The 27,368-nt window shown below is 43.3% G+C and overlaps 2 protein-coding genes across 5 annotated transcripts in view; both read right to left on the reverse strand.

Annotated features, from left to right (window-relative positions):
- osmr (oncostatin M receptor) overlaps positions 1-5,869 on the reverse strand; it is a 31,428-nt gene extending 25,559 nt beyond the window's left edge. The window contains 4 exon segments of the mRNA XM_055920593.1: positions 2,477-2,770; positions 3,349-3,505; positions 5,305-5,471; positions 5,637-5,869. Of these exon segments, the coding sequence (XP_055776568.1) occupies positions 2,477-2,770; positions 3,349-3,505; positions 5,305-5,471; positions 5,637-5,724 (706 nt within the window). The 5' untranslated portion in view covers positions 5,725-5,869.
- A 459-nt stretch (positions 5,870-6,328) lies between these two features.
- The window catches only part of LOC129854007 (rho guanine nucleotide exchange factor 28-like), a 78,379-nt gene continuing 57,339 nt past the window's right edge, over positions 6,329-27,368 (reverse strand). For all 4 annotated transcript variants that reach the window (XM_055920595.1, XM_055920594.1, XM_055920596.1 and 1 more), the window contains 19 exons: positions 25,046-25,097; positions 24,362-24,482; positions 24,163-24,287; positions 23,716-23,856; positions 23,297-23,547; positions 23,040-23,165; positions 22,676-22,793; positions 22,209-22,469; positions 21,867-21,943; positions 19,123-19,301; positions 18,722-18,810; positions 18,243-18,434; positions 17,979-18,107; positions 17,609-17,742; positions 17,159-17,206; positions 16,706-16,981; positions 12,436-12,687; positions 11,076-11,430; positions 6,329-10,189 (listed from right to left, as the gene is read on the reverse strand). In XM_055920595.1, the coding sequence (XP_055776570.1) occupies positions 9,993-10,189; positions 11,076-11,430; positions 12,436-12,687; positions 16,706-16,981; positions 17,159-17,206; positions 17,609-17,742; positions 17,979-18,107; positions 18,243-18,434; positions 18,722-18,810; positions 19,123-19,301; positions 21,867-21,943; positions 22,209-22,469; positions 22,676-22,793; positions 23,040-23,165; positions 23,297-23,547; positions 23,716-23,856; positions 24,163-24,287; positions 24,362-24,482; positions 25,046-25,097 (3,123 nt within the window). In that variant the 3' untranslated portion in view covers positions 6,329-9,992. The remainder of the gene's footprint in view (positions 10,190-11,075; positions 11,431-12,435; positions 12,688-16,705; positions 16,982-17,158; positions 17,207-17,608; positions 17,743-17,978; positions 18,108-18,242; positions 18,435-18,721; positions 18,811-19,122; positions 19,302-21,866; positions 21,944-22,208; positions 22,470-22,675; positions 22,794-23,039; positions 23,166-23,296; positions 23,548-23,715; positions 23,857-24,162; positions 24,288-24,361; positions 24,483-25,045; positions 25,098-27,368) is intronic.

Genomic DNA, 27,368 nt, shown 5'->3' on the forward strand with positions numbered 1-27,368 from the left:
TACAGGCAGCAGAACGTTCTCCACGGCGTCTCCAGACTCTGTCACGTCTGTCACATGTGCTCATGTGCTCTGTGTGAACCTGCTTTCATCTGTGAAGAGCACAGGGCGCCAGGCGAATTTGCCAATCTTGGTGTTCTCTGGCAAATGCCAAACGTCCTGCACGGTGTTGGGCTGTAAGCACATCCCCCCCCTGTGGACGTCGGGCTCTCATACCACCCTCATGGAGTCTGTTTCTGACCGTTTGAGCAGACACATGCACATTTGTGGCCTGCTGGAGGTCATTTGTCTCCTGGTAGCGCCTCCATGCTCTGGACACTACACTGACAGACACAGCAAACCTTCTTGCCACAGCTCGCATTGATGTGCCATCCTGGATGAGCTGCACTACCTAAGCCACTTGTGTGGGTTGTAGACTCCGTCTCATGCTACCACTAGAGTGAAAGCACCGCCAGCATTCAAAAGTGACCAAAACATCAGCCAGGAAGCATAGGAACTGAGAAGTGGTCTTTGGTCACCACCTGCAGAATCACTCATTTTTTGGGGGTGTCTTGCTAATTGCCTATAATTTCCACCTTTTGTCTATTCCATTTGCACAACAGCATGTGAAATTTATTGTCAATCAGTGTTGCTTCCTAAGTGGACAGTTTGATTTCACAGAAGTGTGATTGACTTGGAGTTACATTGTGTTGTTTAAGTGTTCCCTTTATTTTTTTGAGCAATGTATATATACAGTTGAAGTCGTAAATTTACATACACCTGAGCCAAATACATTTAAACTCAGTTTTTCACAATTTCTGACATATAATCCTAGTAAGGTCAGTTAGGATCACCACTTTATTTTAAGAATGTGAAATGTCAGAATAATAGTAGAGAGAATGATTTATTTCAGCTTTTATTTATTTTGCCACATTCCCAGTGGGTCAGAAGTTTACATACACCCAATTAGTATTTGGTAGCATTGCCTTTAAATTATTTAACTTGGGGAAAACGTTTCGGGTAGCCTTCCACAAGCTTCCCACAAAAAGTTGTGTGAATTTTGGCCCATTCCTCCTGACAGAGCTGGTGTATCTGAGTCAGGTTTGTACGCCTCCTTGCTCACACGCTTTTCCAGTTCTGCCCACAAGTTTTCTATAAGATTGAGGTCAGGGCTTTGTGATGGCCACTCCAATACCTTGACTTTGTTGTCCTTTAGCCATTTTGCCACAACTTTGGAAGTGTGCTTGGGGTCATTGTCCATTTGGAAGACCCATTTGCGACCAAGCTTTAACTTCCTGACTGATGTCTTGAGATGTTGCTTCAATATATCTACATAATTTTCTTTCCTCATGAAGCCATCTATTTTGTGAAGTACACCAGTCTCTCCTGTAGCAAAGCACCCTCAGAACATGATGCTGCCACATCCGTGCTTCACGGTTGGGATGGTATTCTTAGGCTTGCAAGCCTCCCCCTTTTTCCTCCAAACATAATGATGGTCATTATGGCCAAACAGTTCTATTTTTGTTTCATCAGACCAGAAGTCATTTCTCAAAAAAAAGCACGATCTTTGTACCTATATGCAGTTGCAAACCATAGTCTGGCTTTTTCTATAGCGGTTTTGGAGCAGTGGCTTCTTCCTTGCTGAGTGGCCTTTCAGGTTATGTTGATATAGGACTCGTTTTACTGTGGATATAGATACTTTGTACCTGTTTCCTCCAGCATTTTCACAAGGTCCTTTGCTGTTGTTCTGGGATTGACGTTCATCTCAAGTAGACAGAATGCGTCTCCTTCCTGAGCGGTATGATGGCTGTGTGGTCCCATGGTGTTTATACTTGTGTACTATTGTTTGTACAGATGAACGTGGTACATTCAGGCATTTGGAAATTGCTCCCAAGGATGAACCAGAATTGTGGAGGTCTACAATTTTTTTCTGAGGTCTTGGCTGACTTCTTTTGATTTTCCCATGATGTCAAACAAATAGGCACTGAAATACACCTCCAATTGACTCAAATGATGTCAATTAGCCTATCAGAAGCTTCTAAAACCATGATGTCATTTTCTCAAATTTTCCAAGCTGTTTAAAGGCACAGTCAACTTAGTGTATGTAAACTTCTGACCCACTGGAATTGTGATACAGTGAATTATAAGTGAAATAATCTGTCTGTAAACAATTGTTGGAAAAATTACTTTTTGTCAATCACTAAGTACATGTCCTAACCGACTTGCCAAAACTATAGTTTGTTAACAAGAAATTTGCGGAGTGGTTGAAAAACAAGTTTTAATGACTCCAACCTAAGTGTATGTAAACTTCCGACTTCAACTGTGTATATATATATATAAAGCAAAAGTTATGAGGTCCAAAAGGCACCATAATGACCCGGCTAACATATGCCTAGGACAATGTGAAGTGCTTTAACGTTTGTGAAATCTGCTATAACATTGTATTGAAGGCCTTATGACAGAGGTCAAGATGGGAGAGAAAATACTCCTCCATACTAACAGCTGATGAAGTTGGAGCAGTAGGTGTTCCTCCTCTCTGTTGTATCCTCGCACCAGGAGTACACCCCGGAGCCGGATGCTTGTGTGATGTTTAGGTTGTGGACAGCAATGGCTGTGACTCTGTGAGTGATGTTGATCAGGGGGTAGCTGATGGTGGAGTTGAAGGTCATATTGGTGACGTGGATGCCTCTAGGAGGGACACAGCAGAACAAGATAGTGGAGCCCTCCTTTAACACCTGCTGGTAGGGAAACATCTTGGTCTTTTTCCAAACTCTGTCCACTGTGTCTTGGGCACCTGGATGGGGAAGGAGGAGATATAGATTATTAGGGGTCCAAGCCCCCGAGGGGCTAAAACCAATTAAGGCTACTTCTCCTAAAATGTTTATTCAAATGTCACAAATATTGATATAAATGATGTATGTACTCATGTGATATTAAACATGACATAATCAAGTCTATATCTCATTACTCAAGGCTGCAGTGAGCAGGTCTGTGACCCTATCTGCTGTATGGTAGCTTGACCTGGGCCTATCATGTCTGTTGTGTCACCAATTAACATTATTTATTTTTGTACTATTTCCAAGCATACCCAAAACAAACCAATACATTTGTCCAATAATTTGTGCAATAAGCCTGGGGACGAGGTTAAATTGGACAAGTTTTACATAAATATTACAAAATGAATCAAGCAAAACTCCCCAGCCTCTAGCAAGAGTCTTGATTGAGCAACTTTGATGTGATGATAGTTAAAAAGAGAAGAGGAAAAGGAAGAGGTCTTCTTTCTTAAAAATGGCAACGCACAGAGATCTGATAACATGACAAGTGTTAGAAGCGTAGCCTTTTCTAACAGACATGAACAACTACATTTTTCACCATAATTTGTCTTCCATTGGCTCCAGTCACTTGGGTCTGCATGGCCGCAGAAACGTCGTATTCTGATTGAATGGTCAGCACATTGTAAAGGCAGAGTAGACACCCAGGTCCATGTTAACGTGGAGTCACTACCCAAAGGACAGCTACTCACTTTACTCTATATGATAGAAATCAGAAATGAAACACATCATGAAAACACAGAACAGCCAAATCTGACTGGTATTACTAATTTTAACTGTCATGTTTATTGTCCTACTGTCATGTCTTTGTTTATTGTCTTGCTGTCAAGTCCTTTCCTGTGTACATACAGTGCATTCGGAAAATAATCAGACACCTTTCCTTTTTCCACATTTCGTTACGTTACAGCCTTATTCTAAAATGGATAAAATGTTCCTCATCAGTCTACACACAATAAAACAGGTTTTTAGAAATGTTTGCAAATATTTTCATAAGTATTCAGACTCTTTGCTATGAGACTCGAAATTGAGAACAGGTGCATCCTATTTCCATTGATCATCCTTGAGATGTTTCAACAACTTGATTGGAGTCCATCTGTGGTAAATTCAATTGATTGGACATGATGTGGAAAGGCACACACCTGTCTATGTAAGGTCCCACAGTTGACCGTGCATGTCAGAGCAAAAACCAAGCCATGAGCTCGAAGGAATTGTCAGTAGAGCACTGAGACAACATTGTGTCGAGGCACAGATCTGGGGTAGTTACCAAAAAAATGGGATTCCCGAGTGGGGCAGTGGTCTAAGGCGCTGCATCCTGGTTCGAGTCCAGGCTCTGTCGCAGCCGGCGGCGACCAGGAGACCCATGGGGCGGTGCACAATTGGCCCAGCGTCGTCCGGGTTAGGGGATGGTTTGACCGGCAGGGATGTCCTTGTCCCATCTCGCTCTCGTGACTTTTGTGGCGGGCCGGGCGCATGCACTCTGACACGGTCGACAGGTGTCTGGTGTTTCCTCCGACACATTGGTGCAGCTGGCTTCCGGGTTAATCTGGCATTGTGTCAAGAAGCAGTGTGGCTTGGTTGAGTTGTGTTTTGGAGGACGCATGGCTCTCGACCTTCGCCTCTCCCGAGTCTGTACGGGAGTTGCAGCGATGAGACAAGACTGTAACTACCAATTGTTTGCCAAAAGGCACCTTAAGGACTCAGAACATGAGAAACAAGATGATTTCGTCTGATGAAACCAAGATTGAACTCTTTGGCCTGAATGCCAAGCATTACATCTGGAGGAAACCTGGCACCATCCCTACGGCGAAGCATGGTGGTGGCAGCATCATGCTGTGGGGAGGTTTTTCAGCGGCAGGGACTGAGAGACTAGTCAGGATCGACGGGAAAGATGAACGGAGCAAAGTACAGAGAGATCCTTGATGAAAACCTGCTCCAGAGCGTTCAGGACCTCAGACTGGGGCGAAGATTCACCTTCCAATAGAACAACGACCCTAAGCACACAGCCAAGGCAACACACGAGCGGATTCGGGACAAGTTTCTGAATGTCCTTGAGTGACCCAGCCAGAGCCCAGACTTGAACCCGATCGAACATCTCTGGAGAGACTTCTAACCTGACAGAGCTTGAGAGGATCTGCAGAGAGGAATGGGAGAAACTCCCCAAATACAGGTGTTTCAGAAGAATCGAGGTTGTAATCGCTGCCAAAGGTGCTTTAACAATGTACTGAGTAAATGGTCTGAATACTTATGTAAATGTAATACTTCATCTAAAAACCTATTTTTGCTTTGTCATTATGAGGAATTGTGTGTAGATTGAGGGAGAAAAACAATGTAATCAATTTTAGAATAAGGCTGTAACGTAACAAAATGTTGGAAAAAGTCAAGGGTTCTAACTACTTTCCGAATGCACTGTATACAGCAATACAAGACAATGGTTCTGCTAGGAAACAAAGACATACATAATCAATCAATTGGACAAATGGCCTGAACTGTTACTCACGTTGTGAACGATAGTGAGGTTGTCAGTGCGTCCGACCTGTATTTCATAAGTATCACCGCTTTCCCTTGCTAAACCAGTGTGATTGACCAGCCACTTCACCACAAGGCTCTGTGTAGCAACATTAGCCCGCAGCTCAGAGATTATTGGCCGAGGAGGTTTACTGCCTGCTAAAAAAACATATGGCTAGCTCACTTATAGGCATGCTCTCAATTTAACAATCCCATCTGTTTCTGTGTAGATCATACATTTCATCTGACTGTTAATTGCTATGTACACTTACAATACTATACAACTTTGAGTTGACCTTTGACATCATACAAGAAAGGTCTTACCTGATTCCAAGCAGGATCCATTTAGATATACAGAGGAAGTTAAAAGGAACAGAAGCACATGAATAAACCAGGATATAACGCAGTGCATCCTCTAACCTCTCAGAGCAAACTGTGCTGTTCAAATGAATGATACTAGTAAAAGTGCAGGTCTTATGTTGCTGAAGGTTCTTGTAGCCTCTGTTCCTGCAGACCGGTGTTCATTCACAGTCCACGCTGACTGACTGTGAGTTGACGTCCAGGAGTGAGTCAGAAGTAGTTATGATATTGACATTGGGGCACTGGGCACTGTCATTGTCAGCCGACGGGCTCAGTATTGAGCAATCATGTGGTTGTTTGAGTAGGAGTTGGGGGGACACTAGAGGGCACTGTGGTAAAGCAGGCTTCAGGACGAAATCTGTCCAATGGCAGCCTGTTGATGGTGTGAGTAGCATGAAGTTGCCCCTGGAAACTGATCTAAGGTCAATAAATGATCTGGCGAGGATGGCATTATGTTGAAAATGTATTATTACTGAGTAATTGCATCAGCTATTATATTGATAGTATCCTGGCACGAATGGGAACAAGACAACATGGCTAGTTACCATGAGGTAGAGCCTATGTAAAACTGTGAACTATTCACACAAAATAAAAATGCTATACAATTGCTGGTTATGCATTTTATAGTATTTAGTTAATATGACACAAGGCACAGGTTTCTTTCAATTATACATATATTACAACTTAAGGGGGAAGACATCCATATTACACAACATCAACAAAAACATAACATTATACAATGTGTCTTCCGCATTTAACCCAACCCCTCTGACAGTGCAGGAATACGTGACAATAAATAACAAACAAACCAACTAAAAATAAACCAACATACATGTCATCTGTATTTCTCTTTAGAGTAATAAGCAACGTATATTAAACAAACTACATTTTGACAATGGACATTTGGCACATAGTAGAGTATGGGTGCTGAGGGTGCTGCAGATCTGGATAAAAATTAAAATATTAATAAACATTTCCACTTTGCTAGTCCTGTATTAGGGGACCGATATAGCCATCTATAGCGCATGTGTCACGCCCTGGCCTTAGTATTCTTGTTTTTCTTTATTATTTTAGTTAGGTCAGGGTGTGACATGGGGAATGTTTGTGTTTTATCGGTTTTGGGTGGTTATATGGTAAAGGGGGTGTTGGGTGTAGTGTATGGGTTTGTGTTGAGTGTATGTGTCTAGCTGTGTCTATGTTGGTGTAGTTGTCTAGGAGAGTCTATGGTTGCCTGAATGGGTTCCCAATTAGAGACAGCTGATTTCTGTTGTCTCTGATTGGGAGCCATATTTAAGGTAACCATAGGCTTTCGTTTGATGTGGGTAATTGTCTATGTTATACGTTTGTAGCCTGTATGTGCACTACGTTCATAGCTTCACGGTCGTTTGTTTGTTTTGTATAGTGTTTTGTTTTCGGTTCTCCTTCTTCATAATAAAAAGGAAGATGGCTTATTTTCCTAATGCTGCGTTTTGGTCCGTCAATCCTCCACACGATCGTGACAGCATGCAAAAACTTTTTTGTTTTGCAGCACCCCCCACCCCCAAACATCTTCCCAATGCCCCTAGTATATAACAACTCAAAGAGATCCCCAAAACTCCCCCCAAAATGTGCATGTCATCAGTAAAAAAATGTATTACATTTTTTTGCGGTGCACTGAAAGTGCTTTATCTTGAAAACTTAACAGCTGATTAGTGAACAAAATACTCAAATATACTTTTTGAACAAACTACACCTTTAACACTCTTATGGGAGTGCCCTGCATCCCTGTATTTCAACGAGGGAAATTTAGACCATCATAAAAGTGCAACTAGTTTTGACAAGGGAAGCACAATAACACAAAGCGCACCAAATTAAAATACCTATAGTTTTGAGGAGCTTTTGGGTACAAAGGAAAATTGGTTTGAGTATCCACTAAAAAGAGGGTTACTTACAAAAAAACACATACTGCACTCCTAGAATTAATGGCGACTCGATGAACCCCGGAGATCCTCAAGAATCACCTGGAGTTCCTCAAGGAATCATTGCTAGTCAATGGTTCATATTTGCACCTTTGGTTAGTTAAAAGATCCTTGGAGGAACCTTTAACGTTGCAATGTGACAACAGGTTCCTGGAGGAACCATGTAGTGGAGGCGTGGCTTACTTAGGTCGTGGCGATAACATGTATATATTTTTTAAATGTCATTCCTGTTCATCTGTTCTGATCTATTGTCATCACACGTTAAAGTTGAACACTGACAGTTTTGTAGCTTCAATGAGGCTTACAGAGATTTAGGAGTTCCTTGAGAGCCTATGCAATTCCCAAAGTTGGAATAGTTACAATGTATTACAATATGTAATCAGCTATGTTTATATTATTATTATGAAATTCTTATTAATATTATATTAGAATATGTAACATGCATAAATATTGAAGGAAATTTGAAATGTACAAACTTAACATGATGAACAGGAATGACATTTAAACTCATGGGTGCCTAAAAATAACTATCTTAAACCACACATCCAATCTTCAAAGAGGCTGCAACCTCTACAATATATATACAATATATATAAAATATATATGTATTTTACCCCCTTTTTCTCCCTAATTTCAAACTTGTCTCATCGCTGCCACTCCCCAACAGGCTCTGGAGGCGAAGGTCAAGTCATCCGTCCTCCGAAACATGAACCGCCAAACCGCTCTTCTTAACACCCGCCCGCTTCACCCGGAAACGAGCCACACTAATGTGTCGGAGGAAACACCGTTCACCTGATGACCGAGGTCAGCCTGCAGGTGCCCGGCCCGCCACAAGGAGTCGCTAGAGCGCGTAAAGGCCCCTAGCCAAACCTTCCCCTAACCCGAACGACGCTGGGCCGCTCTATGGAACTCCGGATCACGGCCGATTGGGATATAGCCCGTGATCGAACTCGGGGCTGTAGTGACGCCTCTAGCACTGAGATGCAGTGCCTTAGACCACTGCGCCACTCGGGAGGCCCTATCATATATTATTAAATTGATTCAGAATTGAACCCCTCCCATCACAAAAAGGTTCCAGTTCGAACCTTTACACAGGGGTTCCTCGAAGAGGGGTTCCTCAAACAACCTCTTTGAACTGGAAAGGTTCCGCTCAAAAAGGATCTTCCAGGCAGGTTTACTTCTAACAATGTGTACGAACAGGCACATATTTCCACAAATCAAAATGCTTTCTTATTTCTGATTACATACAGGAACTCAAAACCTGGCTATATACACATGTATTTTCTTAAAGATCATACTTTTAGTCATGGCAGTAACTAAATATGGGGACCAAGAAATGGCAGTAACTAAATATGAGGACCAAAATATTGCTCCCAGTGTTGATCAAAGCCCAGAATGCTTATATCATTGATCTGATTGAGTTCCAATCACGCCTGCCTCTTTGTGAATGAGTGGAATCATGAACAGTGTGCTGTGAAAAAGGCAAATCCAGGTGTACATAATGGACAAACCATTCTCCACTCTCTCAAACGGTTAACTCTGCCCTTTCGCGGCACAGGCCGAGAGCGACGTGAAATTAACTACCCCAGCTTGCAATCGGCTCAATAGGAAACTAGTCTAGAGACAGTGTTTGCGAGATGCCGGACTTAAGGTAATTTAACTGTCCCGCACTTCAGCCGTGTCTACAGACATCCCCCAAACAAAAAACGATTCTCAGAGAATGAGTGCACATAAATAGTCGCTTATAGATATTGTATGTCAGTCAGGTGGCCATCTGCTGGCGAAGACTTATTGCAGTAAGTTGAAGGGCTCTGGCTAGTTTTACTTAGCCAGCTGGAAGGATGAAGTAAGAAGCTAACGTTAAACGGAGCCTACCTCAGCAGGAGAAAAAAGTTATAACTTTGCTTTATAGAGTAAGCTACTGATACAGACAGTGATGCGAGGCTAAGGCAGGCTGCAAGGCGGAAGCAGATGAGAGAGGGATGTTAGTACAGTGGTTCCTAAAGTTGGGGTCAAGGCCCAAAGTGGTGCCCCCTGAGAAAATCTGTAGTAATCTGATCAAACAAGCTATGAACTTAAATGTTTCAGTATAAACATTCAAATGGCATATCGTCCCTTAAGGCCTACATTAAAATGCAAACAATACAGTACAATACAGCTAAAAATGTAATGCTTTTTTGTTTCGTCGCTTCCGGACCTCACAAACTCAAACCCTGGTTACGGCCCTGCATTCCCATTTTTTTGTAAAAAACATTTACACACACGCACACAAAGGCAGAGAGGGGGTACATTGATAGATGTACAGATAGGCAGTTGGCCACTGCACACTTCTCTTCCATCACTCTATCAGTCTTGTCATTCTTCAGAGGTACACAATGTTCTCCTCTCCCCCATCCTCCTTGTTCTTTCCATTCAAAGAGAAGCAGGCCTGTGGGGTGAGCAGAGGAGTGAAGGATGCCGAGGCGGGGAAGTTCTCCTCGTACAGACCCAGGCTTGTGACCCCTGACCCCAATGAACCCAACAACCCCAGGGTCAGCCTGTCCCGAGGAGGGCTGAAATCTAACAGAAGAAAACAAGGAACATTATCGACCGATCCCAAATCAACCCCTTGCACCTCCATCAACCTCTTGCCCCTCCCCATATGCATTTGGGTGGATCAGAATGGACAAAATATTTGTAAGAAACATGTCATTATACCTAGCATATCAAGGAACAAGGTGGGGTAACTGTTACCACATTGCTTAAACTAGGGGTTCTCAAACCTTTTCTGTCCGGGGACTCCTTTACGTGATAGAAAATTCATCAGGGACATAATCAGAACACAACTCGAGTGAGATAAAAAATAGCAAACAAGGAGTTCTACTATGACTTTGGCAGTGCACGGCCCGATGAACCAAGTCTTGGGCCCCGGAAGGAACATTTTAGGCCCATCTCTTAACATCGGAGAGAGAAAAAATTCAAGCACATTTCTTGCAATTCTACCCATTTATCATGGGACAGAGATATTTTTTTGTTATTGCAGTTTTAAAGCTGATATCCTGCAATTCTACACATTTCGCCATGAGGCAGAGAGAAAACTTAGCAGTTTTAAAGCTTAAATTACAGTGCATTTATGGTTGTTTTTTTACTTGGGGGGAATACATAATTGGTGGAGTACTGTGGTTACACCAATATCCCTGTGAGCCTCCCAGGCCCTTGTTGCCCAGGGTTAAGAACATCAATTATAGATTAATAATATTACATTGTATAACATTCTTTAAACGTATTCCACGTGTCCCTTGGCCAGAATTAGTTTAATATGTTGTTTTTAGTAATGTTCATTAAATAAATGATGACAATAAATAAAAATCTGTCCGCAGTACCCGCGACCCCACTTTGAGAACCCCTGGCTTAAAATCCTCTGAGATCCACACAAATCTGCTGTCTATAACAGCATCATACTCACTGTTGTTGTTGGGCCCCTCATGTCCTGTGGTGAACCTGCTCCTAAAGGGGTTGTTTGGGGAGCTTCCTGACTGGAGGTGGCTGTGCTGGGGGTGAGCATAGTGTTGGTGTGTCAGTGATTCTGTGGATGGTTTACTGTGGGCCTGGCTGAGCAGAGTGTTGAGGCTGTTATAGAGGCTGGGCCTGAGGCTCAGGTTGGGGCTATGGATGGGGCTGTGATTGGGGCTGTCCTGGCTCTTTCTCAGGCCAGAGTGGAGGCTCTGGTGCTGGTTGTGGTGGAGACGATTCTGTTGGAGGGAATGGAGAAGAGCAGCCTCGTTGCCGTCCAGGCTGCCTGACCGACTGTGGTTGGACACCTGAGGGGAGAGGAGGGGGAGAGGGTGGGGAGAAGAAAGTTGTTTTAAATCTCAGCAGAGCACACTCACAAACACAGACACACAATCCTACCAACCTTACACATTCGTTCATATTTCCCATTTTTCTCTCTGTCACACTTATTCACTCACTCCTTCCCTTTCTCTGTCTCAACCCCCACCCCCCCCTTTCCCTCCTTGTACCTTCCCCACCCACCTAATCTTGTTCATCGGACACTTCCACCCAACCCTCGGAAGGTCTGGTGGATCAATGGGTCAATCCTGACCTTTGTTACCCCAAGGAAAGAATGGAAAAAAGTCCCAGTCCAATAGAAAAAGTCCTGATCCATTGCCATTGATTATACCAGAAGCTACAAATGAGTAATGAAACTTCAAGCTCTTCCTTTGTGGGTGTATATATCCAAACAGCATGCAGAACATCAAGGTGTCAAAAGCGTGGTTTCAAAAGCTAGCTAGGGAGACCCTCCCTCCTCTGATTGTTTGTCGGACGGTCACGTTGTCGCCGACTGCTAAGTCACTGAATGTATCCTTGTGTTTCCTGCCCCCATTGAAAACGACTGGTGACTGGTAGTTTGGTTGCTAGAGGTCTGTCCTGGTACTATCGGGCCATAATCAACCACCTTTCTCCAAACCTTCCCCCGAACTTCACGTCTGATGCAACAAGGAGATTTCAGCTGTTTGAGTCCATTTCGTCATTTCTATTAGGATAATTTGTTTTCCCCCACAAGAATGACACACATTGACCACACAGATTTCGATGTATAGCCAGCAAGGCATCTACATTAAGTTAGCTAACTACTGTTTAGCAACTCAAATTTAGGGGAATGCTTTTACTGTCACACACACATGTTTTCTGATTCAGAGCCACGACTTTCAAGTTTAGATATTAGTATTATTTAAAAAATGTACTCCCACATAGGCCAGATTTGAGTCATTGTTCTTCCAGGCTTATCTGCACCAATTAGCCTTGGGAAGGTTACCACCCACCTGGTCCAGGTCCAGCAATATCATAATAGGCAGGGAGCTCTGGCGGTTGTGTCTCCAGCTCTGGAGCAGCCTGTGCTCAGCTTCCACCATGTCCCTGTCCCTCTCCATGCTCCTCTGACCCTCCCTCAGCCTCTCTAGGTTCTGCTGGTACTCCAACAGCTGCTGCTCCAGCTCTTCCCGCTCGCGGCGCAGCCTCTCAGCCTCCAGGTGGCACTGTTGCTCACGCTGCTCCAACAGACTCACCTGCTCCCCCTATATGCAGAAGAATAGTATTGGCATCAGAGAGAGATCGGATGATAGCAAGTTAATAAAGGCTTAAAATGAACATAATGTGCTATGACACTCTTATGTCACCCTATGTCATTCTTACAGTACCAGTCAAAAGTTTGGACACACCCACTCATTCAAGGGCTTTTCTTTATTTTTACTATCTTCAACATTGTAGAATAATAGTGAAGACATTAAAACTATAAAAAAACACATATGGAACGATGTAGCAACCAAACAAGTGTTAAACAAATCTAAATATATTTTATATTTGAGATTCTTCAAAGTAGCCACCCTTTGCCTTGATGACAGCTTTGCACACTCACTCATTGGCATTCTCTCAACCAGCTTCCCCTGGAATGCTTTTCCAACAGTTTTGAAGGAGTTCCCACATATGCTGAGCAATTGTTGGCTGCTTTTCCTTCACTCTGCGGTCCAACTCATCCCAAACCATCTCAATTGGGTTGAGGTTGGGTGATTGTGGAGGTCATATCATCTGATGCAGCACTCCATCACTCTCAATCTTGGTCAAATATCCCTTACACAGCCTGGAGGTGTGTTGGGTCATTGTCCTGTTGAAAAACAAATGATAGTCCCCCTAAGCACAAAGCAGATGGGAAGGCGTATCGCTGCAGAATGATGTGGTAGCCATGCTGGTTAAGTGTGCCTTGAGTTCTAAATAAATCCCAGACAGTGTCACCAGCCAAGCATCCCTACACCATCATACCTCCTCCTCCATGCTTCACAGTGGGAACCACAAATGCAGAGATCATCTGTTCACCTAGTCAGCTGTCCCCCGGCTATATCATTGTGCTACCCTACAGAGTGCTGTTAACCTGTTTAGGACTAGGGTGCCGCTAGCGGCACACCCCCCCCCACTGAAAAGGCAGAGCCGCGAAATTCAAAAAAAATATATTTTTTAAATATTTAACTTTCACACATTAAAGTCCAATACAGCTAATGAAAGACACAGATCTTGTGAATCCAGCCAACATGTCCGATTTTTAAAATGTTTTACAGGGAAGACACAATATGTAAAGATGTAAATCTATTACCTAAAAACACATTAGCATAATCCACCATCTTTTATTTGTCCACCAACACCAGTAGCTATCACCAATTCGGCTAAACTAAGATATTTATAGCCCCTAACCAAGAAAAAAACTCATCAGATGACAGTCTGATAACATATTTATGGTATGGGATAGGTTTTGTTAGAAAAATGTGCATATTTCAGGTAGCTGGCATAGTTTACAATTGCACCCACCGTCACAAATGGACTAGAATAATTACAATGAGCAACGTGTTTACCTAACTACTAATCATCAAACATTTCGTAAAAATACACAGCATACACTAATCGAAAGACACAGATCCTGTGAATACAGACAATATTTCAGATTTTCTAAGTGTCTTACAGCGAAAACACAATAAATCGTTATATTAGCATAGCACATGTGCAAACATTACCCCAGCATTGATTCTAGCCAAAGAGAGCGATAACGTAAACATCGCCAAAATATATTATTTTTTTCACTAACCTTCTCAGAATTCTTCAGATGACACCCCTGTAACATCACATTACAACATACATATACAGTTTGTTCGAAAATGTGCATATTTAGCCACCAAAAATCATGGTTAGACAATGGGAAATGTAGCCCAGCTGGTGAGAAAATGTCCGTGCGCCATATTAGACAGTGATCTACTCGTATACATAAATACTCATAAACGTGACTAAAAAATATAGGGTGGACAGCGATTGATAGACAATTTAATTCTTAATACAATCGCGGAATTACATTTTTTAAATTATCCTTACTTTTCAATACAGTTTGCGCCAAGCGAAGCTACGTCAAACAAGATGGCGTCCTAAGCCACTAACATTTTTCGACAGAAACACGATTTATCATAATAAAAATGTCCTACTTTGAGCTGTTCTTCCATCAGTATCTTGGGCAAAGGATCCTTTCTTGGGTCTAATCGTCTTTTGGTGGAAAGCTGTCCTCTTGCCATGTGGAAATGCCAACTGCGTTCGAGATGAACTGGAAGCGTGCCCAGAGATTCACAGCGTCTCAGAAATAAATGTCCCAAAATCGCACTAAACGGATATAAATTGCTATAAAACGCTTTAAATTAACTACCTTATGATGTTAACTACTATAACGAGTAGAAACATGACCTGAGAAAGATTACTCCCTAAACTAATGCTTGGAACAAGTGCAGGTCGATGTCCTCCACGCGCATGACGCAGCTGGGAAAGAGTTCCTAGCTACAGGGTTTTTTAATTTATAGTGCCTGTGATTGCGCAATCGACCCCATTCAAATCGTCATCACGTAAAGGCATCCAGGGGAAGACGTAAGCAGTGTCCGTATACTCATAGGAATAACATTGGCCTTAAAACTGACTCCAGAACAGTGGACAAAATTTCTGAAATCTGACTCCATGTCAGGGAAATTGCTGTAGAATGGGTTCTGTTCCACTTAGAGACAAAATTTCAACTCCTATAGAAACTATAGACTGTTTTCTATCCAATAATAATAATAATATGCATATTGTACGATCAAGAATTTTGTAGGAAGCCGTTTCAAAAATTACACGATTACCATAAATAGTGACAACAGCGCCCCCAGCTTTAACAGGTTAAGGCTACTGACGTGAATATATTCAGTATAGTTTTATCTAAGGACAACTTTTTAAATGTTTTACAATTGATATTTTTTATGAAATTCACTGAGGAGGATGGTCCTCCCCTTGCAACTTGTAGAGATAGAAGAGGTCAACTAAACATGTAAAAATGTTGATCAAGTTCTATTGTTATTCACTCTTATTTGAAAAAGAATAGGCTGCAAACAAATCGCTGGTTCTGATAATAACGTATGTCTCACTCAATAAGCATCCCCACACCATCACACCACCTCCTCCATGCTTCACAGTGGGAACCACACATGCGGAGATCATATGTTCACCTACTCTGCATCTCACAAAGACACGGCGGTTGGAACCAAAAATCTCCAATTTCGACTCATCAGACCAAAAGGACAGATTTCCACCAGTCTAATGTCCATTGCTCATGTTTCTTGGCCCAAGCAAGTCTCTTCTTCTTATTGGTGTCCTTTAGTAGTGGTTTATTTGCAGCAATTCAACCATGAAGGCCTGATTCACGCAGTCTCCTCTTGACAGTTGATGTTGAGATGTGTCTGTTACTTGAACTCTGTGAAGCATTTATTTGGGCTGCATTTCTGAGGCTGGTAACTCTAATACACTTAACCTCAGCAGCAGAGATAACTCTGGGTCTTCCTTTCCTGTGGCGGCCCTCAAGGGAGCCAGTTTCATCATAGCACTTGATGGTTTTTGCGAATACACTTGAAGAATCTTTAAAATGTCTTAAAATTTTCCGCATTGACTGACCTGTCTTAAAGTAATGATGGACTGTCATTTATTTTGGCTTATTTGAGCTGTTCTTGCCATAATAAGGACTTGGTATTTTACAAAATAGGGCTATCTTCTCCATACCCACCCCTACCTTGTCACAACAGAACTGATTGCCTCAAACGCATTAAGGAAAGAAATTCTACAAATTACCTTTCAACAGTGCACACCTATTAATTGAATAGTATTCCAGGTGACTACCTCATGAAGCTGGTTGAGAGAATGCTAAGAATGTGCAAATCTGTCATCAAGACAAAGGGTGGCTACTTTGAATCCCAAATATTTGTTTACTTTTTTGTTTACTACATCGTTCCATATGTGTTATTTCATAATTTTGATGTCTTCATTATTATTCTGTAATGTAGAAAATAGTAAAAATAAAGAAAAACCCTGGAATGAGAAGGTGTGTTCAAACTTTTAACTGGTACTGTATATCAACGTTATGAGGGGCTTATGTAGTGTTCTCTTTGACCCTAAATCTCCTATCAGATTATGCTTTGACAGTACTATGTCACCCTATGTAATTCTAAAGTCAGTGTTCTGACAAGATTATGTATTTTGAGTGCTTACCTGTTGTCTCTCCCTGGCCAGACACTCTCTCTCCCAGCGCTGCTGGTCCTGTCTCAGCCTCCCCTGTAGCTTCTGAATCCCCTCCACCTCCTCTCTCCTCCTTTCCACACTCATCCTCTCTACCTCCTCCTTTTTCTTCTCAGCACTCCGCTGTTTCTCCTGCTCCTGGGCCCCATTGCCATGGAGACAGGAGGGGGTGTGTGGGAGCGGGTGCTCTAGCTCCAGTAGGAGGAGCTTTTGAACCTCATAGCAGCTGTCCTGGATGGTCACAGCTGCCTGCACACACCAATACATGGTTTTTACAAACAGACCCTTTGGTGTAGGCGGATCTGAATTGATCAAAATAGGTTTAAGTAATTTGGTGATGGCTATAAGTAGCCTTCCAGGCTAAGGGATGCTACTGCCAGGTGGTTGTTTGGGCACTAGGGTTAAAGAGAGTGTGACGTTTCTCACCTGCAGACTGTAGAGCAGCTGGGTCAGGCTCAGGACACTCTCTGCCACCTGCAGGATAAAATATGCCATTACAAGAGGACAGAGACATAACTATGAAATCTGTTGGGAGTCCTTTGCCACACACACACACACACACACACACACACACACACACACACACACACACACGTTATGTTCTATCCTCGTGGTGACCTAAAATTAACTTCCATTCAAAATCATATTTTCCTTAACCTCTAACACTAAACCTAACCCTTACCCCTGACCTTAACCTGTAACACTAACCTAAACCTTAACCCTAACCCTTAGCCTAATTGTAAACCTAACCCCAAAGCTAAAAATAGCCTTTGTCCTTATGGGGACATGAGGAATGTCCCCAAGAGGGAGAATTTTTCTTGTTTGACATTTTGGGATTTTAGCTCCCCACAAGGACCCACACCTATCCACACACACCTTCATTGGTGTTCCATTGGTGTCTCTTCTCCTCAGCTCGGTTATAGAGTGCCACAAGATGGTGTCTGGCCCTGCCCACTCGCCATCCGACAACAGAGAGGCCGAGCTCCTTCTGAGCGTGCTCAGATAGTCCACTACAGGAAGAGGACACCAAAAACAGTCCATTTAAAGAAACAGTTCATGATTATAGTACAATTGAACACTTTTGACATTCTTTCTATTTTGGGGTAAACTATTCCTTTAATGTGTGGTTGTGTGTCTCATACTCACTCTCTGTAGGCGATTCCTGGGTGATTCCATAGTCGTTGGGGGTCGTGGTTAGGTTTAGAGTTAGGGGGTCATTAGGGTTAGTGTTAGTGTATTGACTCACACTCCGCGGGTAACTCCTGGATCCTGCAATGGCTGTTGTAGCTGCAGTACTCTGGGACTCTGACAGGGGGGCTGTGGCTGGGCTCAGTGGGGGCCTCACTGGCCTGCAAGGTAGACATCAGCTTCTCCGCTACATACAAAGAGAGAGCGAGACAGAACAAGAGAGCGAGCGAGGAAAGAGAAAATAGATATCTCTCAATATACTCTCTAATATAAAAGGAGAGGGTGCAGCTGTGCATAGTGCGCCTGTGTGTGTGGTTCTCACCCTCTTTGAGTGCAGCTGTGAGTAGTGCAGTGGTCTGCGGTGGCATCTGAGCGTCAGGGTCTGGTTGGACCAGTAGGTGGTGCTGTGGCAGGGGCTCTGGTGTACGAAGGGTTAACTCTGTCAGCTCGGCATACAGTTGTAGCTTCTCCTCCAGACCCCTGCAGATACGCTGGTCCTGACTTGCCAGGGTATCTGAAAGAACGATATAGATCATGGATCACACTCAGTTTAGGGGAAGTCCTGAAAATTGCAACATAATGTTGGATGGTTTCTCAACCTGAAATTAGTCTATTGGCCAGGAGAAAATGTAATCTATGGTAATAAAGTCAGCTGAAGTTTGTAATGGCTATTTAAAAGAAAACCGAAAAACGGATTACAGTTTCTCCTGGCCCACAGACAACAAAAAAAACGCTACAAAGTGTTCTGAAATGGGAATGGTTAAGTCCATGATGAATGTGTAGGGATGATTGATATCTTACCTTGGAGTTTGTAGATCTTCTGAACTCTCAGCTCAGTGTTCCGTCTGACCTCAGTCTCAACACTTCTCTCTTCCTCCTCCTCAGGACAACTAACACACAGCACAGGGGTTTAGGGACAAAATAACACCCACCCACCCACACACACACACACACACACACACACACACACACACACACACACACACACACACACACACACACACACACACACACACACACACACAGTTTGGCTCAGTCGGTAGAGCATAGCACTTGAAATGCCAATAGTCGTGGGTTTGATTCCCGCTGGGGCCACCATTACGTAAAATGCGTGACTGTATGTCGCTTTGGATAAAAGTGTCTGCTCAATGGCTTATTATTATTATATTATCAACGCACAAACACTCACACACACTCCTCACCTCTCTACGGCCCGTCGTATGTGTCTCATCCAGGCGTTCCTCTCTTCTTTCGAGGAGGTGTGAACCTCATACATCTCAGGCCCCACTGAGGAGGCAGAGATTAGGAACATCCCTCTCTCCTCATTGGCTACCTCTCTCACAATTAGCTTCTGCAGAGGGATGACTGGGGGCTTCTGGTCCTGGAGAGGGACAGTTTAAATAAGAACATTTTCCGGGAAAGAACACTACTGGCATCCTGTCTGACTGACGGTTCTCCCTGGCTCCCTGTTTAGTTGAATAGTTCTTAGTTTTTTTGTTCTCCTTTTTTGTTTTGTCTACTTTTCAGCCTGTTCTCTGTGAAGTACCGGAGTTCTGCAACTTTTTTTTGGTAAACAGCTAAATGATGGGGCTGGAGAAATGTATACACTCTTAAATTCATAGACGGAACTATGGATGCAAGGACTGACCATCCATTAAATTAAAATGATAGTACCAATCCCAGTTTACCCCTTTAAATTGCTCTTATGCCATGTACAGTTCATTTGGAAAGTATTCAGACCTCTCCCCCTGTTCCACATTGTGTTACTTTACAGCCTTATTCTAAAATTGATTAAATAAATGTTTTTCCTCATCAATTTACACACAATAATTCATAATGACAAAGCGAAAACAGGTTTTTAGAAACGTTTTCAAATTTATTACAAAGTAAAAACAGAAATACCTTATTTCCATAAGTATTTGCTAAGAGACTCAAAATTGAGCTCAGGTGCATCCTCTTTCCATGTATCATCTTTGAGATATTTCTACAACTTGGAGTCCACCTGTGGTAAACTATTTATTTGACATGATTTGGAATGGCACATTCGTAGATCTCCGATACAGGATTGTGTAGAGGCATAGATCTGGGAAAGGGTACCAAGACATTTATGCAGCATTGAAGGTCCCCAAGGGCACAATGGCCTCCACCATTCTTAAATGGAAGAAGTTTGGAACCACCATGACTCTTCCTAGAGCTGGCTGCCCGGCCAAACTGAGCAATTGGGGGAGAAGGGCCTTTGTCATGGAGGTGACCAAGATCCCGATGGTCACTCTGACAAAGCTCCAGAGTTACTCTATGGAGATGGGAGAACCTTCCAGAAGGACAACCATCTCTGCAGCTCTCCACCAATCAGGCCTTTATGGTAGCGTGGCCAGACGGAAGCCACTCCTCAGTAAAAGGTACAACAGCCCACTTCGAGTTTGCCAAAAGGCACCCAAAGGACTCTTAGACCATGAGAAACAAGATTCTCTGGTCTGATGAAACCAAGATTGAACTCTGTGGCCTGAATGCCAAGTATCACGTCTAGAGGAAACCTGGCACCATCCCTCCAGTGAAGCATGGTGGTGGCAGCATCATGTTGTGGGGATGTTTTTTCAGCGGCAGGGACTGGGAGATTAGTCAGGATGAGGGAAAGATGAACGGAGCAAAGTACAGAGAGATCCTTGATGAAAACCTGCTCTAGAGCGCTCAAGACCTCAGACTGGGCCGAAGGTTCATCTTCCAACAGGACAAAGACCCTATGCACATAGCCAAGACAATGCAAGAGTGGCTTCAGGACAAGTCTCTGAATGTCCTTGAGTGGTCCAGCCAGAGCCCGGACTTGAACCCAATTGAACATCTATGGAGAGACCTGTAAAGGGAGTAGTACACAACGTTGTTCCAGATCCTCAGTTTCTTGGAGATTTCTCGCACGGTATAGCCTTCATTTCTCAGAACAAGAATAGACTGACGAGTTTCAGAAGAAAGTGCTTTGTTTCTGGCTATTTTGAGCCTGTATTCGAACACACAAATGCTGATATTCCAGATACTCAACTAGGCTGAAGAAGGCCAGTTTTATTGCTTCTTTAATCAGGACAACAATTTTCAGCTGTGCTAAAATTATTGCAAAATGGTTTTCTAATGATCAATTAGCCTTTTAAAATTATAAACTTGGATTAGCTAACACAACGAGCCATTGGAACACAGGAGTGATGGTTGCTGATAATGGACCTCTGTACGCCTATGTAGATATTCCATTAAAAAGAATCTGCCGTTTCCAGCGAAAATAGTCATTTACAACATTAACAATGTCTACACTGTATTTTTGATCAATTTGATGTTATTTTAATCGACACATTTTTTTGTTTTTCTTTCAAAAACAAGGACATTTCTAAGTGACCCCAAACTTTTGAACGGTAATGTAAGTGTCGAGATGGTGCGTTAAATCCCTGACAAAGCCAATGTATCCCATTGAATCCATTTCAGCCATTACAGGGATGTGTTTGAAAGGTCATTACAAACATTGATGGGAAAAATCCACGGGCACAAGCAAAAGTATGAAAGCGTCGCAGGAGTAAAATGGAAGCAATCAATCCAGTGTTACAAGTGGATTTTGCACCTCTCAAACACAGGAAATAGATGGCTAAAAAAGACAGACCCTCAGGTGGGCGGGGGATGCGCAATGCTAGTTTTTGGTAGTTTCGCGAGCCAATCATGCTAGCATGCTAGCTGTCCCCATATACTTCCAGTCATTGTGCTAACACTAATGAGTTCATCTGACTCCGGGGATGTAGGCAAAGGGCTTGATTGCCAAAATCCCGAAGCATCCCTTTAAATAATCCTTTTTGTAACTTTTTTGGGGGTATTTTCTTTTCCTTTTAGGTACGTAATGTAATTGCAGATAAGGCACGAGGTAATGAAATAATGATTGGAGTGTAATGTAACGAGATTGACCAAACCGGCATACCACGGCGGCAAATATGAGTCTCTGGTCCTTCTCCTGCAGGAACACCAGGACGTCAGTCAGTAGCAGAGCCAGGGTGTCTGCAGAGAGAGTGGGTGAGGGAGAGTGTTAGAATAGACACTGTTGTGGCCTAGGTTGGTGCAGCAGTATAAGCCACTGCCTCCGGAATGCATTCCGCTGCAGCATGGGGTTCGAATTCGTCCCACTGCTATTTCAGAAACTCTCTCCTCTATCTTTCCACTTTATCTATCCTATCATATAAAAGGAGCACCATTCCTTTAAAAAACAAAAAAAGAACAGAAAAAATAAATACTGTTATACACACACACACTGACCTCACCCTACCTTTCAGTCGTCCCGTAGCGGTTTTCCAGTAGACAAGTCCTTTGTGCTGCAGCGCCCTCTGTTGGTGTTTTCCTAGCAGGTCGTCCTTGCGGAACACCTCGCCGCTCTTCAGCTTGGAAAGGCTCTTGTTCTCCACGCGACTCAACACCTCCTGCAGCTCCTGGGCTTTCTCGTACTTGCTCACACTCATGTCCACTGCAGTGATGATGTCACGCACCTGAGTGAGTGCCTGCGACAGCTCAGTGTGCTCCTCACTGCCCTCTGGAGGTAGAAGGAACAAACCGCTTCAATTCAGCGGCTATTTACGATCTACACTGGCGTACTTGACAACGTTTCATGATATAGTTGTGTACATAGTGCCAAGAAGCACATACTTTTCTCTCTCATGCTCTCTCTCTCTCAATGTTGCTCTCTCTCTCTCTGTCTCTGTCTCTCCCTCCCTCCTTCTCCCCCTCTTTGTAACTGACCGGGTGTATAGTGCAGTATCCTCTCCAGTAGTACAGGGTACTTGGTGATGCGCTGAGTCACTAACAGGATGAACTCTGGCACCTCCCTTCTTCTGACCAGAGAGTTGTTACTCTGTTGCTGAAGAAGAGACAACAACAGGTGTGTGTTGAGTGAAAGATATCGACATTTTAAAAGAGGAGCCGTTGCCAAACAACTTTTCCGGTTAAAAACGGCCTCAGTGGCATCGGTAGTCATAAGAAAAGTGTAATAACACACACAAAATCAAGGTAAATTCATCCTGTTCAGTCCCTCCTTAAGGACATTATTGACCAAACATAAAAACCAAGTTGGACTAAAAAAAGAAAGCTTCCATCAGAAACATACTTTGACAAACACCTGGAACTTCTTGTTCTGCTGCTGCAGCTCTTTGAAGACTTTGACAGCCTCCGTGTGGTGACTACAAAACTCTCCGTACACTTGCTTCATCTTCACAGCGTTGTCTTCTGAGAACTAACAGAAATAGAGAATATGAATAGGCCTCGAGTCGTCCAGAGGTGTGTAAATGTGGTGTTTGTATGAGTGTTCACAGTGAATGTGCATGTGTGAGTAATACATCTGTTGTTCTGTGTGTGCGTGTCAACCTGTTGCAACAGTATATCCCCTATACTGTGGATGCAGTAGTTGTGTGGGTGTCCTGGCTGGGCTGAAGCGTATCGCCGCTCCTGTAGAGATCCGAAGAGATTCCTGTGGAAGAGCAGGAGAGGATCCAGACAGGGAAAGATGCGAGCCACACACTCCCAGTCCAGTTGGAGCTCATCCAGCATCCCTCGACGAAACACCTCGGACATCACCGTCAGTGTCTGGATGTGGTGCAACTCTGTCTGCATCAGCTCTACACAGGGAGAGAGAGAGACAGACATGCTTGTTCACGCACACACACACACACCAACACACCGTAGATATGAGACACTGAAATGTGTTGCCATTCCTTTGTCATGGGTACATGACCCTTGTACGTACACACACTCTCACACATGCACACACACACACACTAACACACCGTAGATGACATCCTGACGTTTGACGGTGTGTTTGTCGTGTTTTCTGCAGAACTCAGTTGTGACGGCCAGACTCCAGGACTCCACCTCAAACCCCAACAGGTCAGCCGATAGGTCGCTGAGCAGGGGGGTGTCGACCGACTCTGATGGAGAGGGGGGCAAAGGTCAAATTATTAGGAAAGGCACTGCAATAGACTAGCGTCCTGTCCAGGGGTGTATTTGTGCTTTCAGCTGCCTCACATTACAGAAACAGGAGATGGAACAGAGACAGCTCCTGTCCTATGGGCCATTCTGGCTTGGACAAGGCTCCATCTGAGAAACTTAACACACACTTCTGCTGTTGAATCTTGTCTGTTTGTATGTTTACAGTAGGTGTTGATGGTGTACTTTAACAGGTCTGGTCCTTCTAGTACCCTGGTGTTGTGCAGTTGTACAGTTCAAGCCATTACCCTGCGTGGTGAGTTGGTGGTCTGTGGATGGGGCGGTCCCTGTGACCTGTACCCCTTCTTCATTAAGGGAGCAGCTGTTCCACACATCACTGTCCACACTGACCCCCATAGCATCCCTCAGCCTCCTAGAGAGAGCGAGACGGGATCTATTAGTGGAGCTGGAGAGACCTGTAGAGTGTGTGTGTGTGTGTGTACTCACCTGTCTGTAGACTCAGAGGGGCTCTTAGATAGGGGAGCAGTCATATATTTTCTGCCTCGGGGCAGCATCGTGAGGAGGGAGGAGGAAGAGGTGAGTGAGGCAGGGGAACCCTCCCTCATCACTGAGTATGGGGGGGGGGGGGGGGTCAGGAGAGAGAGGAGGGAGAAGAGGGAACATGTCAAAGATGACAACATTCATCCAGCTCCATTAGAGTTGTATATAAATTCTACTAATTGTGTTTCAAACTTCTTAACTTGACCTCTGTGTCACAAACACCCATAACAGGGACAACGCCTAACACTGTAGTTATAGCGCAATGGCACATTCATTCAGTGTGTGAGAAATGCTCAATGTCCTCACACTGCAGGCACAAGCACACGCACACGCACATGGCCCCCATTAAACTTTAACACATTAACAGTGAGGAGGACCCGTGTGGCTCAGTTGGTAGAGCATGGCGCTTGCAACGCCAGGGTTGTGGGTTCATTTCCCACGGGGGGACCATAACGAATATGTATGAACTGTCCAATTTGTAAGTCACTCTGAATAAGAGCGTCTGCTAAATGACTTAAATGTAAAGGAGGAGGGAGGGAGAAGGAATACCTAACTTACTCGGCAGGAGAGAAGAGGAGGAGGATGTTGATGAATGGAGATTGTAGAGGAGAGAAGGAATGGCAAACTCACTGTGTGGGAGAGATTTGGTCTTTAACATCGCCACGTTCTTCTCCAGAGGCCTCTGAGGACAGGATAATCAAACCAAGATTTATTAGTAGCACTTACTTAGTAGTTCATTATCAGTACATCTACTAGCCTTCTCTAATTTGCACATGAGATTGACTTAACAGTATGGGGATGGTCCCGATAAATCTGCAGTTTGTCATTCAGGGCAGGTGGAGCAGGTTTTTGCTTTCATGGGTAAGGCAGCTTCCAAATGCAGGTGTTTCAGCCTATTTCAGTGCTTTCTGTGTTGGTGGGGCAGCCAGTGGAAAATACAGAGCGTAGGGGTTGGTAAAGGAAGAGCCCCATGAAATGGACAAAAACTAATGGCATCTTATTGGCATTGGGCCAACCATACACACAATCGCAAATACCACTCAATTGGGTGGCAGTTGGTCAAAAACATATTGCAAGTGGAACATGTCAAACGCCAGATGTTATAAACCAAAAATACAAAAGGTGGCGAGCGCGCTCCGCCGTAGGATTTCATATATGAAATGGTCAGAAAGTCAGGTCTCAAACGTGAAATCTTAAAAATGTAAAACGTTTATTTTACCTCGTAAAAAGTGTGTTTTTGGACCGTTTTTTAAAATGTTTTCAATTTTTGGGTCAATTATACAGACACTACCGGTCAAAAGTTTTAGAACACCTACTCATTCAAGGGATTTTAGTTATTTTTACTATTTTATACATTGTAGAATAATAGTGAAGGCATCAAAACCATGAAATAACACATATGGAATCATGTAGTAACCAAAAAAGTGTTAAACAAATCAAATTATATTTTAGATTTAAGATTCTTCAAATAGCCACCCTTTGCCTTGATGACAGCTTTGCACACTCTTGGCATTCTCTCAACCAGCTTCATGAGGTAGTAACCTGGAATGCATTTCAATTAACAGGTGTGCCTTCTTAAAAGTTTTAAGTTTAATCTGTGGAATTTCTTTCCTTTTTAATGTGTTTGAGCCAATCAGTTGTGTTGTGACAAGGTAGGGGTGGTATACAGAAGATAGCCCTATTTGGTAAAAAAAAAACAAGTCCATATTATTGCAAGAACAGCTCAAATAAGCAAAGATTAACAACAGTTTATCATTACTTTAAGATATGAAGGTCAGTCAATACAGAAAATGTCAAGAACTTGTGCAGTCGCAAAAAACATCAAGCGATATAATGACACTGGCTCTAGCCACAGGAATGGAAGACCCAGAGTTACCTCTGCTGCAGAGGATAAGTTCATTAGAGTTACCAGCCTCAGAAATTGCAGCCCAAATAAGTAACAGACACATAAGTAACAGACACATCTCAACATCAGCTGTTCAGAGGAGACTGTGTGAATCAGGTCATCATGGTTGAATTGCTGCAAAGAAACCACTACGAAAGAACACCAATAATAAGAAGAGACTTGCTTGGGCCAAGAAACACGAGCAATGGTCTGGAGTCCAAATTGATGTGGGTGAACGGATGATCTCCGCATGTGAGGTTCCCACCGTAAAGCATGGAGGAGGAGGTGTTATGGTGTGGGGGTGCTTTGCTGGTGACACTGTCTGTGATTTATTTAGAATTCAAGGCACACTTAACCAGCATGGCTACCACAGCATTCTGCAGCAATATGCAATCCCATCTGGTTTGGGCTTAGGGGGACTATCATTTGTTTTTCAACAGGAAAATGACCCAACACACTTCCAGGCTGTGTAAGGGCTATTTTACTAAGAAGGAGAGTGATGGAGTGCTGCATCAGATGACCTGGCCTCCACAATCCCCCGACGTGAGATGGTTTGGGATGAGTCGGACCGCAGAGTGAAGGAAAAGCAGCCAAAAAGTTCTGAGCATATGTGGGAACTCCTTCAAGACTGTTGAAAAAGCATTCCAGGTGAAGCTGATTGAAAGAATGCCAAGTATGTGGAAAGCTGTCATCAAGGCAAAGGGTGGCTATTTGAAGAATCTCAAATATAAAATAAATTTTCATTTGTTTAACACTTTTTTAGTCACTACATGATTCCATATGTGTTATTTCATAGTTTTGATGTCCTCACTACTTCTCTACGATGTAGAAAATAGTAAAAATAAAGAAAAGCCCTTGAATGGGTAGGTGTTCTCAAACTTTTGAGCAGTAGTGTATGAACACATTTTAGAGAATTGTAATCATCGAATAATGTAAGAGCTTTCATTGTCTGCTTATATGCCCCCTTTATTTATACCACGGTTCTGACTGTACAGGGAGAATACTGTAAGAACGGCCCATGTTCTGAATTCTGTCGCTATACAAGTGCTGAACAAATAGTTATATTGA

This window comes from Salvelinus fontinalis, chromosome 4 (genome assembly GCF_029448725.1).
Source record: "Salvelinus fontinalis isolate EN_2023a chromosome 4, ASM2944872v1, whole genome shotgun sequence".
Taxonomy (NCBI): domain Eukaryota; kingdom Metazoa; phylum Chordata; class Actinopteri; order Salmoniformes; family Salmonidae; genus Salvelinus; species Salvelinus fontinalis.